Below are 21028 nucleotides of genomic sequence, written 5' to 3'. Positions count from 1 at the left end.
CCCTCCTATGCATGAGCAATTGCATACCATGTGAGAATAAAAGTGCTAAAAATGCCTAAAAACGCCACCATATCTCATTGTGGTGCCAATGTGTCTCTTTGTGGTTGTTTTGTGTCTGTGGATCAGGCAGAACAGTGTGTTATTTAACAGGTTTCTGCTTGATCCTTTTATGTCAATGTGCCCTTGGGAAAGACTGTTGCTCCAGCACCTTGCATTGATGCCACACTGTCATCAGCATGACATCTTTTCCCCCCACAAGATTCAACAAAAGAGTTAGGTTAGTTATGTTTTAAAACACCTTGATGGGAAATGACCATAACGATCACAAATATTGTACTTGTATTATTTTATTTAATTAAATTTATTTATTTATTTATTTATTTTTACATTTTACATTTTTCCTGTGTATTTAAAGTGCTATATAAATAAAGATGCCTCGCCTTGCCTATATCTAATGTCAACCCAGAATGCATTTGTAACCTACTGTTGTGAATACAAATAAAGTTCTGGATTTTGAATTGACAGCTATCGTAAAGCAGCCGTTTGTTTGTCGTGCAGTTGCTTGTTGCTATAACAACAGTTAAGATGGCAGCCATGGCGGCTGGAGATGAGCATGCTGCTTCGGAAATTTTGAGAGGACTCGCCCGACATTTAAACTGTCTAAATGAAGACAACAAAGCGACAAGAAAGAGGGCTCTTGAGCAAATCAGACGAGAGACTGTTGATAAAGGACTTTCGAGCAGCGTTTTACAGGAGGTTTTCTCTGTCGTCCTCAAGCCTCTTCTCAGATGTCTATCAGATCCGATGGAAAGATGCAGAGAAACAGCTGTACTGGTGATAACGGAGTTTATTCGTTGTGCCCCTAAACCCGAGGAGTCACTGCCTTATCTCATGCCCTGCTTGGCTCAGAGACTCGGGGAGAAAGAGATTTTGGAGCCGACGGAAGAGCTTCGGCTGCTTACTATGGAGATGTTGACACTGATCGTGGATGTGTGCGGGAAACATTTAGCCCCCTATCTGAACGAAATGATCAACATATTGCAGCGAACCATCGTCGATCCCTTCCCAGATGTCAAAAGAGAAAGCTGCAAATGCACAGTAAACTTTGCGAAGAGTGTGCCAGGTTGGTAAAAGTTTTTTTTAGCCATTGTTGATAAAGTCTGTTGCCATGGTGCCGAGGAACCTTCCAGGCACCCAGACATGTTTGTGTGCTACTGCGCAACTTCCTGGTTATTGTGAGTTACGTTAAAGGGCTAAAATAGCTAAACCATAAGCTTAGTCACTAAGTTTTACTGACATTTAATCACGTCGTTTAGATGCCCTTAGATTATTCCATTTTAAATTAACCAAAATGTGTCATATCACCCACCCAGCTCTTCAGTTTTAGAAATGGATGAGCTAAAATGCATTTCACTTCTTTCTCCTCAGAGCACTTTCACATGCAGTCTGACAGTCTGGTCAAGCCTCTCATGCAGACAATTGCTCATCAGCACTCCCGAGTACGAATGTCTGTCATCGATGCCACTGGGGCAGTGATTCAGTATGGCAGTGGGAAAAACGTGGATGACGTTCTCTCTCACCTGGCACAGAGACTATTTGATGACTCGGCACAGGTTCAGTTCATTCACATAATCCACTGTTAGAACTCAAACTTAACTTATTCACATCTAGGCCTCATAGTTATGTTCAGAATGAAACTATGCTATCCTCCACAGTGAACAATGCTTATTCTAAAGCAGTGCTTTTGCTCTTTGATCCAGGTGAGAAAAGCTGTGGCTGCAGTTGTTGGCAGCTGGCTACTTCACATGAGAGACAGATACTCTTATTTCCACAAACTCATCCCACTCTTGCTGAGCAGCATTGATGATGAGATCCCAGAAATACGGTAAAAGTGGATACTGCCATTCCTCTTTATTTAGTCATGTATCATGCCACAATAATAGGTTATATACCTTTCTTGAGGTTAAGGTAGAGTTTGATATATGAAATGCAGTGTATAATGTTGATGATCTGTGTTTTCCCTCACTCCAGACTTCTAGCAGCTGATTTGTGGAGACAGGTAGGCGCGCAGTGGGAGAAGGAGAATGAGGACGACATCAAAGACAAGTTGGACTTCCTGCTCACCCCACCTCCCTTTTACCCACCAGGAGGTTAGTTCCTCCCCAGTTATATGTTCTGGTTATCACATTTTAAACTGGGTCAGTTGCAGAAATAGATGTAATTAATGTACTGTGAGAGTTGCAGGCATGTGATTATGGAACCAGGAAATCAGACTTTGGTACCATTCAAATTAAATTTCTAGTCTAAACAATATCAAATCACTTATGTATCCAGTTAAATGCAGAAAGGGAAATTAATCCTTTTTATTAGGTAACATACATTCCCCTGCGCTTCTCCACTCACCTAAAGAAATGTGTGCAGGAATCATCCCTCTTGTGTCTTGTTACTGCTGCCAACAGTACCTCGATGGGGAAAATAAATTGCCTTTTTTTCCCTGTTTGTGTACAAGAGTTCATATAGGATGAATTTAAATTTGTAATAGTGCTTGAATTCCAGTGTTACAGTGGAGTTTCTTTGTGCACTGGTATCACTTATCTTCCCATACATCACAAAATACATGTCATACCAGTTAAAAGCAAATGTAAATATAGTCACTACACCTTGCTATGTTAAATCATCTGTCTTTACTAAAGCTGTCCAAGGTTATTACCCATCATAAAAGTGATGCAGCAAGGTGTAGTTTTGAGGGCAGGCATTGGCTTGGAAACATAATTGTCTGCCTCAGGGCTGGGAATGAGTGCCTACAGGGCAGTGTTTGCGGGGTACAGTTCTTTGGCCCTGCTTTTTGGTGAAAGCTCCCATACACCCCCCATCTATACATGTGACAATAAACATAAATTTTGGTTGTGCTCGTGGAGTAGAAAAGAAGCGAAAAGGCTCTCTTTGTCTCTCTGTTTTTGTCATCATAAATCTGCTTGATCTTCAAGTCTGAAGAAGTCACTATAAAGCAGTGAGACACGACCAGAAAAGGGCTTGTTTTGTCTTGACCTGGTGTGTCTCTGATTTATCTCTGTCTTCCTTTAGCCTTCTCTTCCTTCCTGTCTTGTTAGTGTGCCTATAGGAGAACAGCAATTAGGGAGAGGCATAGGAATAGAAAGAGTAGGTGGAAGTGGGCTGCAGGATTTTAAACCTAGAAGACTGTTATAGAAGGTGCTTCACTTGCTCTGACAAGTCCCTTGTGGAAAATGTGAGGACCTGAAGTTGCGTCTTTAGACATTTAAAAAACCTGTGAATGAGTGATATTGTTTTTCCATAAATATAGTTTATTTAGTATTCACATAATTATATTGTCATTAAATATTACACAATTCAACAATGTCTCATAAAAGACACAATAATAGAGGTGGCATAAAGCAGCCAGAAAAACATGTTTCCTATTTTTGAATAGTTCTTCTATTTTCTAATTTTCTAATTTTCTATGCAGTGGAGCGTCCAGGGCTGGGCTGTAGAGAGTTGGTGGTAAGAAACCTTGGTAGGCTTGTGCCGGCCATTACCCACGATATAACCGACTGGCTGGTGCCCACACGGATCAGAACTTCTCAGCTTCTCTATGTGCTGCTGCTTCATGCCGAGGACCACAGTACCCAACATTTGCAGCCTCTTCTCGCCACCCTCTACCAGGCTTGCACTGACTCAGAGAAGGACGTTGTCAGCAATGTAAGTTAGAGGGGAGAGTATGGAGAACACATCACTTTGTTTTAAAAAAAATCACATTTGTGTGTCTTGCGTGTGTGCAGTGAGAATCACGCACACATGCTCGCTATTAATAAATCCATTTGCACTGAGAATATGCAAGTCTCAGTCGTTATGAGGATGTTATAAATATATATCTGATATATCACACCATTGTAATTTTTTTATGAGGTTAGGTGTGGTGCTTTGTATTTTTTCAGCCTCTGACACTATAAATTGTTTTGTAATATTTCAATTATTACTATAATTTAGGACACATCTGTTTTCCTTTGACTTAGCATTTTTTGCAATTTTGGTATCTATCTACTGTCCTCAATTCAGACCGGGTTAAGCAGGACTCAATGACATGGGATGCACCTGTATTCATAGGAGGATCCTGTAGACCTTTGATGTTCAGGAGATTAAAAAAGGACTTCCTGTCGTTCTTGTCCACCTTTACCCTCCCATATATTTGTGTCTCTCTTCACTCTCTTCTCTCTCTGTACCCACATGTAGTGCCTGGCAGCTGCCAAACTGCTGGGGACCTTTGTCCCTCCTGCTGTCTTCCTCAAGTTGCTGCTGGATCATGTGACAGCCCCCTACTCTAGCTCCCACCCTTGGGCCCCCCTCATGGTCCTGGCTGCAGTGCTGGGAGGCTGCTCCAAACCTCTCCTTAAACCACATCTCGAGCAGATTGCCAACACACTGGCCCAGCCTGATGTCTGCCAGGAATATCAACAGGTCAGCAGGGGGGAGCTTGGGCTTGGTTTTGGTTGACCTGTTTTTTACTTATTTACTTGAGAATGATGTTCTTTGCCAGTATCTACCTCATTCACGCCCAGTACAGCCACATCCTAATGTTTTTAGCTTTTTAGCAGGGCACCTAACATTTACTGTGGAGGGGAAAATAGGTTGTATTTACATTATTAAAACAATAACATCAGACTTGTTTTGATGACAGGTTTGCCAGGTTTTCTATGCACTTAAATACCTGCCATGTCTTGCTCCAGCTGTTCCTTTTCCTGTCTTGTTGGATGATCTTGGCAGTGTCATATAAGGTCAATGTCTACTCCTTCTATGTGCCTTATTGCTCTTATTTTTGGCAGTGACGGTGCAGCATTGCAGTCATACTGTATATTTCTTCCATAATTTGTCCTTTATGGAAATATGCTCCATGATAAGATGCCACATCTCTTGAAAGGGCTTTAGTTGAAGAGGTTTTAAGAGTTTTCAATAGCACTACTGTACATGGTGAGTTCAGTGAGTTCACTGTTGAGCAATTCTCCAAAATGCCAACCCTGCTAAAGTGACAGTCCGTCCACATGGTGTTTTTAAAATCTAACATTTCAAGTTTATGATCAAAACGTCTCTGCTCACACGCAACTGTGAAATGTACTCCCACAGCGTTGAACGTCTCTTTATTTTTTTACATAGCAGAAGAAATGATTAAAAATACCTTTGGAGTTTTTAACAGTCTGCCAGTGGAAAAATCCCACTGATTCCGGAGCAGACTCTTCCCCACTTCCCTACTTTTGCAGCAAATATGTTTCCCTTTCAGAATCAAAATAACAGTTGTCTGGCAGAGAACTATTTTTTGATCCTGCCGCAGCACTGACTCACCTATACCCTAGGCCCCACCCCTTCCCAGTGAGGCCTCCAAGAATTTCCTCCCAGGGATAATGATAACAAAAATCCACTAATTTCTTGTGACCCCTACATGGCTTCTCTGACCCCCCCTGAGCAGACAAGGCAGGGCACAGACTTTGTTTTTTTTTTTTAGTGTGTGTAGGGTCTCAACACCGGACAATGGTTCAGCCATTCCATTAAAAGAATCTTTAAAATTTCAAAGCCTGCCTGGTCAAGGCTAGTGATTAATGGGGAGGGAAGCTGACCCTCTCTGTCCTCCCTCATTGCTGTCCAGCAGGGTCAACTAGAGAGAGAACTAACAGGACAGGACAGCCACACATTGTCTCACAGATGGAGGGAGACCTCTGTTTCCTCTCAGCCTGTTGCTCCATCTGTCTCCCTTTGTCATTCTCTGTGACTCTGATTCTGAGAGAAAGGCAGAGAGCTGTTGTGTCAAGAGCTGGTCCAGACAGAGCACCTGCAACATTCTTCGACAAGAGGCAGTGTTCATAACAGGGAGCAAGGCCAGATCACGGTGTAGCTGTAAATAATACCACTGATGAGAGGAGCACCTGCATCCAGTGCTTCCTCTTTCTGTTTGTGCTGAAATGCTGACCTACTCAGTTACCTTTGCCTCTAACCTCAGAGAGTTATGGGCCACTTGAATTAAAGGGTCAGATAAACAAAAACTGAAGTTTGACTTGGACAAAATAAAGAAATATAAATAATCTTCAAAGAGTCTCTGCTTTTAAAAGATTGGAAAGCAGATATACGATGTCTCTGCCTTGCTGACTCTAAAGTTCCTGCAGTCTTTAGTAAATAAAAATATTGGTTATAAAATCAAGTTGATATAAAGGGCTTGATGAAGAATAAAAGGCTAACTATCATACACACTTTACACAGTTGAGTATTGCAGTGTTGAGGGTTGCTATGATAATGTAGGCAGCTTTGTATCCAGAATGGATTTAGAAGCAGAGTGAAAACATATCCAATATAAGAACAGTTTTTTTTTTTCACCAATGGCACGCCGTAATTGTTCCAAATATTGGGAACTAGTAGTAGTGGTACTTTTGAATTAGGTATTGCAAGGCATAGAAGGAGAGGGACTGCCAGTGAATTAACTTGCATATTTACAACCAGGCTTGTTAACAGTGCACAGTGTCTAGGTGGAACTCTATAAAAAGTTCCTGACCTACAGTAACCTGGAGGAATAGATAAGTGGGGAGGAAAAACAAGGTTCTGTGTCTTTTCATATTGTCTGTGCATGGAGAAACGTCAGTGTCCCAACAACCAGTTTATGGCTGAAAGTGCAAACATACCTCCATACGTAAGCATGTCCCATATGCCTTCCTTTTATCATAGCTGACAGCTGCGTACTGCTCACAGCTCCACTGAATGACACGTTCAAAGAGACGAAAGGAAAGGCAGAAGAGCAAACTTCACCTGACTGCAAGGGGTCGGTATTACATCCACCACTAGTGTTTGTTTCCTGTTGCTGTAGAAACCCGTGTCTATGTAGGGGTGGGCTCCCTACTGCATAGGAATTCATCGACTGGTATGGCTCCTTAAAGTGGAGTCTTGTGTATGTGTGTGTAATTGATATATCCAGTAGTGGATAGATGTATAGACAAACTTTGTAACGAGGCCTCTTGAGCGTGCCCAGGCCAAAGAAACCAGGTGTATCTTGCCTTGCTCCAGGTGTCTGCCTAGTCATTACACAGCACCACTTTTTCCCCTCTCCCTGTTTCTGTCATGGCCTCCCTTGATAGTTGTTTTCTGTGCAAGTAAAAAATACATGTTTGAATCTGTGACTCCAATGTATTCACCTGCGACTCTTTGGTCATATTTTTTTCTACATTTCTTACAGGGTTTATATACAAGTTATTTGTAGACGTTTCATTTTATCAGTAGGGTATTGTAATGCAAGTTGTGGTTGTTCAGGGTTGCATGGAAGCTTAGTTTAGCCTCATACTGCCTCAAGAAAATGTGTTTACACATTTAACTAACACCCTGGACTCAAGATATGTATAACAAGCTTTTTTCCAGTGTGTGCTTAATTCTCTGTTGCAAAATAAAAACATTTGCTTATGTGTCTCACAAACTGGAAGTCCCTGAGCTCTGCTTCTTCTCAGTCCTGGCCTTGTTAATGCTCTGAATGTCTTTACTTGGCTTAACACTTGTTTTTCTTCCTGACTAATGCCGAGCTGCACTGTACAATAGCTACTTAAATTTGTGAAAAAGATGCACCCCCTACTGATATGTAACTGAGTGTGTAACTGCCAGACAAGTTCTCAGTGGGTGTGTGTGAGGAAGCACATCTTTAAATGGGAGTGTACGTTGAGTGTTTCTTGCCCACTCAAACTAGTCCTCGCTACCCAACTCCTGTGTGAATTATGACCAGACCAAAGCAAAACAAGGCTGCTTTACCTCTCAAACGTCCATCTAAAAATACACACTTCACTCAGTCACTCACACACACACATATTTGCACCTTACATCTCCTCCTCCCTCCCCACCATCCAGCCCTAATGACAGGCCACAAGAAAACAGGAAAGGAGGCCATGATCCCTGTGATGCCATGGAAATTAGTCTGAGCCGCAGGTCTTTGTCTAAACATGAGATCACCACAACACTGGCTGACAAGTGACGTGTCACATATGCTTGGAAAAAAGTTATTTTCTCAGTTATTTCATCCTGTGGATCACTTATACAGAGTTATTGTTTGCATTCATTTGGTTACCTGCGCTGATTATGATGGAGTTATTTTATTAAATAGTTCAACTATCAACTAGAGTTAGGGTAAATAAAGGGTGTGCTGTGGAAGAGAAAGTGGCGAGTGAGTGAGAGCAGAGCAGAAAAAAGAGATTGTGAGCGCTGAGGTGCAGAGTGTGGATCGAAAAACAGTGTTGAATCCATCTCACAGGGCTCACATCTGCTATAAACTAGATGACCAAGGTGATCTTAAAATTCCTTCTCTGTCCATCTTTTCCAGGTTATGTACTTGGAGCAGTTGTTGGCTTGCGTTGATGTACTGCTGCGTCAGTGTGTGTCAGACTGTGGACCAGTCAGCCTGCAGCTGCTGCAGGTGCTAGTCACTGTCCAAAGCCTCTCCACTGAACCAAGTCTCAGTGAAAAGGTAAGAAAGTTTAGCAATATGAATTTACAGTCCAAGATACAGCCTTTCTGCTCTGCCATTCATTCACCCTAACAAAAACAGAATATTGCCTCACCAATGTAAATTTTCAGCTCTTCTCTGATGTGACATTATTGTTAACCCCTCCATTTTCCTTTTTTCTGTTTCATTTTATTAGAAAGCTAACCAGTCTGTTTAAGAAAGAGCTTTATTTGTACATTGTACCGTCTAGATGTGTACAGGTTCAAAGTAGGCATGGCCAGTAAAATTTCCCACTTAGCCAAGGGAACTGCAAAAAAAATTGCATTTTTGGGAATCCTGTCTTGGGTGAAAGGTAGAGAAGAAAAAATAAAAATAAAAACAGATTTAGAGGAATGACTTGTGTTTCTTAGCAGGTGTGTGTCATCATCCCAGCCTCATTTGTGGTTTCATAACTCCTCTGCTCGTCACACAGACTTGCATGTTATGGTCAATCTCCAATGCAAAGAGACAAACGGGAACAGTGACAAGTAAAGCCAGTGGTATCTGAGGCCGGGGTGTCGCCTAACTTCTCGTCGCCGTAGGAGGCTAATGACAGGGAGAGGAGCGAGAGGAAATTGGCACTGATGCTTAGCAGACACCACATAGGCCACCAGTGTGTGTCTGTGTTTACGTCTGTCTGCGTTGGTGTGTTAGAGGAGAGATGGGAAGGAATGGATTAAGAAAGAGAAGGGAGGGTGAGAATGGCCTTGGGCATTCCTGGACCCAGAGGAAAACTTGAAAACTTGTTTTCCCAGAAAAAGGGGCACGAATTTCCCATCAATGGACAACTCAGGGTTGTCTAGTTCTCTTCTGAAGGGACAGATCTGTGACTCAGACATTGTCTCTGTCCCTGTCCATCCCTGTGGGACTATGAACTGCCCTGAAGTTCTGTTCCCCTGCCCTATAGAGTCAACTAATTATTTACTCTCCTATCTCTCATTCTTGCCCTTTCCTCTCAGCTTAAATTTATTGGTATGTGTGTGTCTCTGTGTGTGCGTGCTTCTGTCAGTTCCTGTTCCTTTGTTACATCCTGTCTATCTGTCAGGGATTTTGTTTCTAAGTGGGTTTATGTGTAGGGACCTTGCTTTGTCTGCAGTGTTATTCTTCCCATGGTTTCACGTGATGGTTTTGTGTCTGTCATGACCTGAAGAATTCCCAAATACACATGCAAACAGCTGCAATTGTTCAACTTAAACAGAAATACTTTTTCTCTTTTAGCCTTTCTACCACCCAATGTACTGTCTTTTAGCGTGCAGCTTAAAAAAATATGTTGACATCATTTTGTTCCACCTTTTCCTCTTTCCCTCAGGCTGTGGAAAGTGTACAGTGCTTGTGTAAGATTCAGGGCCTGGACTCAGTGATGGAGCTCTATAGACAACATATGACCCAGCTGCTGGACTGGCTGTCTGCCTCTGTCAACACCTGGTCCAGTTACTCTCCACAGAGACTCCAACTTCATATCATAGTCATGCAATCAGGTGAGAAGTGAAGCTTCAGTGAGCACAAGACATTGCCAAATTATACTGCAGGTGCTGAACTTTGCATATATAGACACAGTAATGGTCAAACAAATACAACAAGCTTTTAGAGGTTAGTCTGTTAAATTACCTGTTGATGATGAGGAACTTCATCAGTCTTCAAATAAACATTTTTATGTTTGTGAGCCTAAAATCTTAATGTTTCAACATTACTTTATTGACAAAGCTGATCTTTCCTGAACCTGTTCAGGCACAACACATAACATCATATTTTGTATGTTTATTATCATCACATTTTGTCTGAAAAAATTTTGTATCAAGCTGTTTGTTTTGTTCACACATGATCCACCAACAAGGCATTGTATCAGAATCAGCGTCTGCAGAAGCAGCATTGATTAATTCTTGTACAAAGGCTCCAAATACCCAATAAGAAATGTTTAAGGTAAAATACAATATATAATTTATAACTTGACACCTTCGACGGAGCGTGTATTTTGTCATAGTCCAAGACTGTGAGTGGTTGAACCACAAGATATTTGGCAATGACACACAGAGCTCCAAACAAAGTGGAGCAAAGTTTTATTATTTTCTGTTACCCAGGGAGAGAGGATCATCGACAGATACACCCACGCAAAAAAAGAAAGTCTGTCATTAGCACCAGCTGGCTTACTGACTTTTGCAAATCCCCGACTCTCCCTCTGTTTGTTGTTCAACAAGCGTGTCACACACTTGTCTAAAGGTGTTAGTCTATGCTTGTATGGCTATGGGTGTGTGGCTTAAAAAGTCACTGGCGTTGAAACTTCTCTATACCATATAATCCTGCATCATCAGCACCTCCCTGTGCCACACTTTCATCTTCACTTCTTTCTCTTCACTCCCCTCTCTTCCTAATTGACTGGGCAGCTGTGTACCCCTCTAATCCTCTCACACACACACACACACACACACACAACTAACTGACCAGTCCACTTGGTGATCCCCATGCAGGTCACTACATCAAACGGCACGATAGCTGCCTGCTCTTGACCTTCTCCTGGATCAAGGCCACTTTGAAGCTCAGTGTATGTGTCTGTGAGTTCATGAATGTTTTATTTGCGCATGTTAAAGGCTGCTCGAAGCCTCCCTGGGTTTTTTCTCTTGCAGATGTGATCTGTGGTCTATTAACGTGACCCAAGCACATTATTATCGGCGTCAAAACAGCCAGTGTGTTGCCGCTGTGTTTGATGTGCACATGCTTCAGGGAAATCAAGCCTCTGCTGAACAATTGTCGGTAGTTAATGTGACAACTGAGGTTTGGTCATTTTGCTTGCTCATCAGCTCGTTACACTGTGTGTGTTTGTGTGTGTGTGTGGGCGACAGGAAAAATTATTGTCCTGTCATGTCCTCCTGACAGTCTTATGTTGTTCAGTTGGTGCAAGAATACAATCTTTGTGTATAGACTGAAACAATCTCCTCTCTCTCTCACCTCTCTCACCTTCTCTATTATAGTGCCAATGCTCAGGGACAGGATACATGTTAACAGTGTCACACTTCAGTGATGAGAAGTGTGTTGTTGTGTCATGTCTGTTGTCACGGCGAGACAACTTGCAGACATCTTTTCTAACATCTCTGGTTGAATGACACACCCTTTGATTCACACATTGGCACTGGATGAAATAGGTCTCCCTTTTCCTCTCTCTCTGTTCGCATGTGTCTTTGTGGTGTTGGCCACCACCCTCAGGCAGTTGCATGATTTCCTCTGTCTCTTCTCATGTCTGTACAGTTGACTCCAAGCAGGGCATGGACACTTATCATTCATTACACACACCTTACTATATATAGCTGTGTAAACATGCAGTCAGACTGTTCGTGGGTGTGTGTGTGGGCATGAGTGTAACAAGCAATACTTCCACTGTGAATTTCTTCTTTTCCCGTAATAGACACTCGTATAGAAAGTCACACAAAGACCTTTTTAAGCCTTGTTTCCTCTGAGCTCTGTGTCACTGTCTCACCAGTCCACTGAGGTCTCATTAACGCAAACCCGTTCAGTGCTAAAGACAAAACAAGGTCTTGAGTCTGTGTAGGCTTTATCTTGTTTGGCTTGTGTCTATTATTTGACAATCAATCTGACACATAATTAATTAATAATTAAAAAAAATAGATTCAATATTGAGTAGTTAGTTAACACATTCATCATAGAATCCAGGTTTAAGCTTTTGCACAATCACACAGAATATCCAAAGCTCCTGTGTAGAGTTTTGAATATTCTGTGTGACTTCCCTCATTAGGCAGATCAATTCAGACATATATTTGTATATTATATATTTTATGTGTTTGTTACAGGTCCAGTGATAGGTGAGTTTATAAGCCATCTGATGCCTCTGCTCCGGTGCTGCCTCCAACCAGACAAAGATCCAGAGATGAGGATGAGTATCTTCACAATGCTTGCCAAGTTGCTAATGGATGCAAGCAACACACTGGATTCCCAGGGGTGAGAGAAACAGACACATTCACACAGAAATATGTTTTGTTTCTGTAACATGTTCATCATGAGTTCTCACATTTTACATTCAACAAAAACACTGCTTTTTTCAGGTAGAGTCATGTGGTCAATGATAGGGTTATAGCCTCTCAGAGCATCATACAGACTAACACCAATTAATCACTTCTTGGCATATCCCAAGAAGGAGATGGCACGTGCTGTATGAATCTGTCATCAGTTATTTGAATGTTATTGAATGGTGACAGAGGTAGGGAGGAGAGATATCTGACATCTAAAGAGAAGTTCCTGTAGGATATTCCTTTCTGTGCCCCTCTACCCTCTAGGGTCCCCTCTGAGTTCTCAGCTGTGCAATCTTCATTCTGGGCTCAGAACACTAATATGAGGGAATGCATTAAGCCTCAGGCCCATCCTGAGTCCCTGAGTCAGCTGCTCCTGTCGATCAGAAAGACATACCACGTCCATGGGGTTACTATGGAGTGTCACCCCAACCAATACAGTCTGTAGGGTTAGTAGGTGTTTTCATTTGATAATACGTATCACAGACTGCTGATCATTATGCGGTGAGATCTTTAGCCTGGATCTGGCAACAGTGTAAAGAAAATAAAATAACATCCCTGTCAGTGAAATTTGTCACATAAACAACAGGTAGTATTAAGCCAAAACATTGTCAGATCTTCCAAAATTGCTTTCAGCGTTGATCGTATTATTTTATCCATAAATGTGCACATTAGACAAAAGAAGCCTCTGTCTCTTCCCCACTCACAGTGCGGCCACCTGTGCTGCTAACTGCTTCCCTCATTCCTGAGCTATATCTCCAGTAATCACAGAACCATCAGGAAACAGAAATCATGTTACACCTTCACAAGATTTCAAACAAATGCTTAACTTACACTACGTGGGGCTGTGCGGTCTGCCATAATATTTCTATTCACACTCATCTCATCCTTCCATTCACGATTTACGGTTTGATCTTTGCTCAGCAGATTATAGCCCACACACACGCTATATGTCATCTAGAGGACAATGATAGTCATAGAGAAAACCTCTTCTCTTTGTTCTACACCCAAAATGACTTAATGACTGCTCCGCTGTACAATAAGCAGAAAGGGAAAGTAAGTTTGTTTGCTTGTAAGTGCTTTTCATCCACACATATACATTATCTTTCTGTTTCATGTGGATTTGTGCCATGATTAAAAAGCTGGATGTGAAATTGAAGTAGGTGATGTGAGAGAAGTGAACTTTTTTTTTTCCCTGAATGTGGCTGGCAAAACTCCTGTGCCACTTGCAGAGGAAATAAGAAAGTATATTTTTTGTGCATGTGTCTCATACAAAAGGTACCTATCTTTAGCTTAAATTTCACCTTTGAAGACACAAAAAATGCAGTTACTGAGGTGAGATTGTTCTCTTCTTCCATACATGTGTTCCCTGTGTCACTTATTTTAGGTTCTTGGCACAAATAATACGGTTTGTAACATGAAACATGAAGACGAACTAAAGCAGATCCAATCCTGTGTCAAACAAGAACAATACTGTATTTAGTAATGGATAGAAAATTCCAAGAGACTTGAGACTTTGGTAGATTATTAATCAGTTTAAAAAAATAGGTTTCAGACTAACAATATGTGAAAGGTTGTTATGCAGTGTTTGACACTTTTATGCATCAGACACACACACACAACTTTCTTTAGACCATGTGTATGATAAGATCATGAATTGAAAGTTCGGCAATTACTGAATCTGCATCATCTTATTCAATTACTCATTAAGACAAAGGTTTTTGCCCTTATTGTGATGTGAGAATGAGTTGCAGCTGCTTTGTGAGCATTACAGTAGCACAGACAACTCCACTATGTAGAGACCCTTGAGATGTACAGTCATAATTCCCTGGCACTTCCATTCAAATGCATGGTAAAATCTTGGTGTTTTTTCCTCTGGACATCATTGCAGTGAGGTGGAAATATGTCTTTCCATTTCCGTGCGTCAGTCATGATGAGCTTTTAGTAGCCATCAAGACGAACACACTGAATTAATGCAGCAGCAAAGGCTTGGCTATATTAGTGGCACACAGTCTCCCCCTGCTGGCTCTGAGACATTGAAACGGTACACCTAAACAAAATACTTGGGAGGTTTATTGTGACACCAGAACAGCCAGAGGTAAGAGGCAGCTTATAGAGTTGGCTGGGAGCAAAGATCAGTGCTGACTCTGTTAGTGTGTGTGTCACCATGGCAGAGAGGGAGAGGAGTAGGAAGGATATCCAGATGTTCCTCCAGCTACTTTGCTACTACCCCCCCACCCCCACCCCATCTGCTTCAAAGTGTGGGAAAGTGACTGCAGTATAGTCATTGTGTTGCAGCTGTTTATAAATTCAGCTGGGCACACTTAGTAGTTAAATGCCAAAAGATTTATACGAAAGATGCAGATGCTGTTGATATTGTGTGTCTTTCTCTGCTCCTGTTCTCCATCCATATATCTACTCACTTTCTTCTTCCAGACGTTTTCATGATGAGTCAGAGGGGTTCCTGTGTGACACCGTACTTCCTAACCTGGTGTGGCACGCAGGTCGCACTGCTGCTGCCGTCCGCACATCAGCCCTCAGCTGCCTGCTGGCCCTTTTGCACGGAGGGGCCATCACACCTGGACAGGTAAACACTTGCACAGCATAGACGTCACATTCACAAAAGGAATCTGCCTGCACAAAAGCACATATGATACATTGGTTACATCTGTTTCCACCTGTGCAAAAGGGACCCATAAGCATTGGCAGCAAACAGAGGATGTGAACCTCCTCCAGTATAACGTACTACTAATCTCCACTCTGCAGAAACACTTTATATTGACTCAGCTGTAAAGGAGAAGATGTGGTAGTGCATTCTTCTAACCCATCAGGAGTGCACATTTATTTCAGATTCTCTGTTTTGTCCATTTCACATCAAAATAGATGGTCCCCCTTGGCCATTTAGGAAAATCTATGATCTGCCATTTTTCTCTCATTGGCTGAAAGAGTTGGCCACAGCAGGTAACAGGTGTATGTGGGGGCAAGCGGGTTCACATACCTTTGTCCCTGAGGAACAATGCTGCCACTGTTGGGTCCTTGTTATATGTAGGAACTATCACCAAGACATGCCCTTGCACCTGCCTGTCAGAGCATGTGCCCAGTTACAGTATGTGTTTCCACATCTGGCTGTATTTACCCTTGCGTGTGCTCAGTGACCAGTTGAACCTGGCTCACAGACTTTTTCTGATCACATATATTTAACTACAAAGCAAAGCAAACAGCTGGGGGACAACGTGAGCATGGGTGTGTGGGTGTTAGTGTAAGTGTGTGATGAAACTTTTACTATCGGGGGGCAGTCAATAATCCACAGAAAACCTGTGAAACCGCTCACTAAATAGGTAGTTAAATGCCAAAGCATCTGTTACTCACAGCACTTGGTCTTAAATTAGGTTGCAGGTTACAGGTTAAAGGTTGAGATGAAATAAATGTGTCCTGATGAGTAAAACAACAGAGGGTTGTGTGTGTGTGTGTTTCCAGGGGCAAATAGAAACATCATTTCATTTAGGCATTATTTCCTCACCACTCCCTGTGAAAACAATTAGCAGCTCCAGTTAAACCTTGGCACTCTCTGATTGTCACTGACGTAATGCCGGATCACTTCTCTGCCAAATTTTCCTCCTCTTAGTGTCTCGTTCCCTCCCTCTCCCTCATTTCCTTCTTTTACTGTTTCACTTGCACAGTTTCCCCATCTGATAGCAAACAGACGATGTGACACAGGGTTTATCCATCACCTCTTGGCCTGTTGCTTGCAGTGCTCAGCCTCACCTTGTTTGTTCATTTCCTCTGTTTCTGATCTGTTGGGATGAAAACATCATTCTTCACTGGACTTTTGAAGTTGGGCTCCATGCCCATGTTTCTGTACAAACTGTACTTAGACATAATCTGAAGCTGTCATGATTCAGGTGACATGTCGATTTGGTCACATAATTGAATTAAAGTATGGAAACTGTTCTTTTAACTTTTCTGGACATGAGTTGAGTTATGCACAAAGTAAAATAGAGACACAGTTCACTTCTAGTAGGTCTGAATTATATTAATATCTTGTCATTCAGTGAATAACTGCGTATCCTGGTCTTTTTCCTGTATGTAGCTGCTGTGTCTGGAGGAGAAGCTGAGACCCCAGGTTTTGTCTTCCCTGGAAGAAGACTCTCAGACAGGCAGACTGTTGGCTTGTCGCTCTCTGTCCACAATACTCAGACTTATAGGAACCAGTCTGCACCCAGATGAACTCAACAAGATCTATCCTGGTAAATGTCAAACACACATATGCACTTCATTCTATAATGATGCACACCAAAATTCACATGTTCGCTTTAACCCTGTATAATCACATATCACACTTTTATGTCTGTAGTCGTTAAAACCGTGAATGTGTGACATCAAAGTTGTGATAATAAAAAAACAACTGATAAAAATAAAAATGCAGCTAAAGTAGTTTTGACAAATTGTGATTTTTTTTTTTTCTGAATCTGGTTCTGTTTTTTTTTGCGTTGGTGTCTTTCCTCAACAGAATTATTAAAGCGTCTGGACGACAGCAGTGAGCAGGTGCGCGGTGTGGCTCTCCAGGCCCTGGGGCTGTGGCTGTCCAGCCTGACGAAAGATTACAACCCTGAGCTCTGCGCTCCTCATCTGCAGCTCCTCTTCCAGCAGCTCCTCCTGCACCTCGATGACCCTGACACCTTGGTGCAGGACCAAGTACTCGGTAAGACTGGGTGGGGCATGTAAACCTGCAACTTCAGAAATGAGAAGTGTTGATAAATTGTTATGTTGAGGGCAATGGACACAAAATTGTGTTTAACTACATGTGGAATTTACTATACAACTAGGTACTTACTAATAAAAAAATAAATAAAGATTGTGAATATAACATTGTGATGGAATATGGGCCATACGCCCTTAATTATCTTCTAAATCTATTTAGCTGTTATAGATAATAAAAAGATGATGGTTGTTGTGAAGCAGTGATGACAGCAGAGCAAATGTGATGAGCTGCAGACCAGCCTGCTGAGTCTGAGGGGAGAACTGGGGCTATCCACTGTCAAACAGTAGATTATTGTACTGGCACGGTGCCAGCAGATTCCCCCTCTTCTTAATTTCAGAAATGTTTCCACGCAATTCATCACTTAAGGCTACTTAAGGAATTCCCCCTGCCATAGTACTGTATGTCCATTAAGAGCTGAGTTGGAGATCATGGAGATTATGAATAAGCATCCACCTGACAGAAACTCTTAACAGGTTAATATGTTTAACGTAATATCCACATAATCGTCTCACCAGTATACCAGTCATATCTCCTCCTCTTCACCAAGCATCTCCGTCCACAGTGCCCCCACTTAATTGTAACCACATGGGAACCACTCCTACCACTCACCACCTCTCCACATCTGTCCTTGCACCCATTCTGCTTTTTATCCTGCTGCCTTTTATCTGTCAGTTGTTCTTCCTCTTCTGATACTCAGTGTTTTCTGCGATGGCCCTTAACTTCACGGCTGGTTTTATTGATGTATCAGTGGAAAGTCTGAGTGGCTTTTGCTTGAAGTTTGTAACTGAGGCTCAGCTCCTCTGGACTTTCACTCTCTCCCACTCACATGAATGTTAGCTGTCATTACTTCTGACAGAACACAGGTGAGCGCTGATGCCTTAGCCAGCAATGAGAGGCCTTGGATATGATCTTCATGCAGCCAGACAAACAGGGAAAGAGGAGAAGGCATTCATACACACTCAGCACATGCAGCTATAGCTTTCATACCATAAATTCTACCTCTGCAAGATCACTTTTGAAAGACGTCCAAGGACAATAAACATGTTTTTGCCACTGGTTATCAAGTGTCTGTAGCCTTGACTACAAAGAACAGAATAACACATGTAAATCAACTTGATGAAGTGGCCTTTGCCCACATACAGCTCTGGAAAAATGAGAAGTGATTACCATAGGTGATCACCTGAATCCTGTTTGATTTTTTGTTTTTTTGCACAAGGAGTGGTATATAGTTACCCAACAGCAATGGGCTGGTTTCTGATTTCTTCTTTAGTGAAAAGATTATCACCACTTTGTTCACAAGTTAATAGATTTCTTTTAATTTCTTAATATAGCGTTTTCTTTTGCAGTTGAGTTTGTGTGCCGTTCATCTGTATATAAGTATTGTTTTTGAACAGGTACATGATAATACAGTATGTGAAGTTCAAACATTGTAAGGGATCATTTTGGAGAATTCGGGGCTCTCTCATATGCTAAAATGGCTTATGTTTAATGGTGCTGATGCTCTTGACAATTAGTTAAACCCCAACTCTGGCACTAGTTCGAGGATATGTCTAGTCACATTTTATGTTTTTACTGTCAACAAATTCCTTAAGAAGATCAAAACCAACATTGAGTTGATCCTAGTAACACTTTCTGTACATGTAGTCAAAGCCTGATATTACTTACTTCTCTTTCTCCATTGTTATCCAGAAAAAGTCCTTGAGCCACAGTGGTGCAGAGCATGACATGATTCTTCTTTATAATAAACATGAACACATAGTAAATCATGCATCCTGATCCTGCTGTAAATAGCAACTTTGTGCACCAAATATTAATGCACAGCTGCAAATAGTCCAAAATAAGTTGGCCTATACTACTTCCATTTGTTTGAGTAACATTTCCCAGCTGTTTTAGAGAATTATTGACCCCTTTCATCTGGCCTTATACAATGTAATGCTACAAATACAATTTGTGTACCCCAATTCGTCAAACTGTGATCCCCATGAGGCACAATAGAACTGTAGACAGGTCGGAGTCTCTTTGTGAAACGAGAATACCTCATGACCTGCTGAGTGATTGTCTATCTGACAGCACCCATAACCGCCTGCAAATGTGGAAGCATTCCTCACTCTCATGCTCGGCTCTGAAGCTTTCTCGTTCTTTTTTCTTTCTTCCTCTCCATCTCTTTCCCTTTGTTCCTTTAATAGTTGATCCCATTCTTATGCTTCTTAGATTTCAAACGCATATCTGTGAAGTGGCTTGATGTCTGCAGCATGTCCTGACAGTATGACGGACGGCACTGCCACCCCTCCTCCGTCTCATCCCTCCTTCTATAACTCCTTCAGTGCTCCACCCTGATAATCCCACCATCCTGGCAGCAGGGCTGCTACCTGCTCAATCACATAAGACTGTTGGCACGGGCATAACTCGTTTCTCACAAGTCATCATTGTTCTCCTTTGAACCTCAGCCCCACTCCCACCTCCCCTCCCTCCATCACAGCTGAGTACAGCATATACAAAAGCTGAAAATCCCCTCCATCTCCTTGAAGAACAAAAGCAGGTATCGGATGATGAGTTTACATGAGCTAACTCATCCAGAGTGATGGCATGTCACTGCTGGAACAGCAATTTTCCATTGTGGTTTCTGAAGCATTTCTCCATTGATAAAAATTCAAGAAACCATGGGAAGAAAATATTTGCAGAATTGTCACCTCCCAGTGGAGGAAAGGGGCACTTGCACATTTGACAGGCAGAGTGGATGTAGTGTGGTTCATCATTGCCACCTGCTGGTTTTCTGACTTCAACGTATGTTTGAAAACTATAGTTACACTTTTCTTCTGTACTTTTACCATCAAATGTTTAATTTAATCCACCCTTTTTAGTAAATATATGAATACATTAAATATTCTCAAAGTATTTTCCTGACTCATTTATGTTCTGTGTCTGTTATGTGTGTCCAGAGATTCTGAAGAAAGGCAGCTCAGTCCACCCAGAGCTTCTGAAGCGTGAGGTGGAGGCAGTGAGAGACAAACAGCGGAGTCCTCTCTACTGTGACCGGTTGCTCCAGCACATCAGCTCACTGCTCACAGACACTGCGGCAGGTTTTCCTGAGTGACATGAAAGTCATGCCAAATAAACACAAACACAGAGACTGAAGTTTATACCGTGATGGACTATTGTACTTAAATTGCCCGACAATAAAAAGTGGATGTGAAACTCTTTATGTAAACATTGATTCTGTCATTTTTCAAATAAGAACATTTTTTATTTTTAATTTAACATTCAGTCTTTTTTACACAATGTCACGTTTACAATTTTTAAAATTACATATATATATTTTCTGCGTCAGTTGCATTTTATGTGTTGTGGTTGAAATGTTTGGCTTTAATGAAAAAAAGAGTTTGGACTGTAGTTGTGTATCTTTCTAACATTTCTTGTATTGCATTCCTTGAGTCTGGGATGAGGCGTTTTTTGTTTGTTTGTTCGAAAATGACTTAATTTTTCAGATGTATAACTACAAAATAAAAAAAATTTAAAAAATAAATGAAATATGCAACATGGCTATATTTGAGTAATAGAAATAACATGACTAGATTCTGTAAAAACTGTGAGAAAGCACATCATCTCGACTCTGAAAGCTGTATTTATTCACTCGTCTGCTGGCTAATGATCATTTTGATTTGAAATGGTATCACAGACTGTTTCGACATCTTTTTTCTACATCCTTGCACTGATGAGCGCTGCAGCGCCTCCTCCTCC

The 21028-nt window shown here is 41.6% G+C and overlaps 1 protein-coding gene across 1 annotated transcript; it reads left to right on the top strand.

The window, feature by feature from the left end:
* Positions 1 to 564: 564 nt before the first annotated feature.
* On the top strand, positions 565 to 20756 carry LOC113163865 (dynein assembly factor 5, axonemal). Its single transcript, XM_026362888.1, has 13 exons — positions 565 to 1123; positions 1429 to 1613; positions 1761 to 1885; positions 2032 to 2150; positions 3485 to 3717; positions 4249 to 4473; positions 8351 to 8494; positions 9822 to 9990; positions 12313 to 12460; positions 14965 to 15115; positions 16619 to 16775; positions 17039 to 17230; positions 20230 to 20756. The coding sequence occupies exons 1-13, from the start codon at positions 586 to 588 to the stop codon at positions 20382 to 20384; spliced, it is 2541 nt and encodes an 846-aa protein (XP_026218673.1). The 5' UTR covers positions 565 to 585; the 3' UTR covers positions 20385 to 20756.
* The last annotated feature ends 272 nt before the right edge of the window (positions 20757 to 21028 follow it).

This window comes from Anabas testudineus, chromosome 8, assembly GCF_900324465.2.
Source record: "Anabas testudineus chromosome 8, fAnaTes1.2, whole genome shotgun sequence".
Lineage (NCBI taxonomy): Eukaryota > Metazoa > Chordata > Actinopteri > Anabantiformes > Anabantidae > Anabas > Anabas testudineus.
Note: the sequence above shows the minus strand (reverse complement) of the source record. Positions and strands in the feature narration are given on the sequence as shown.

Excerpts from the sequence above, each read along its gene's own strand:
- LOC113163865 (XM_026362888.1), top strand. The coding sequence starts at position 586 with ATGGCAGCCATGGCGGCTGGAGATGAGCATGCTGCTTCGGAAATTTTG. Across the intron at positions 1,614-1,760 it reads TATTTGATGACTCGGCACAG|GTGAGAAAAGCTGTGGCTGC; the intron begins GTTCAGTTCATT and ends TCTTTGATCCAG. Across the intron at positions 1,886-2,031 it reads GATGAGATCCCAGAAATACG|ACTTCTAGCAGCTGATTTGT; the intron begins GTAAAAGTGGAT and ends CCCTCACTCCAG.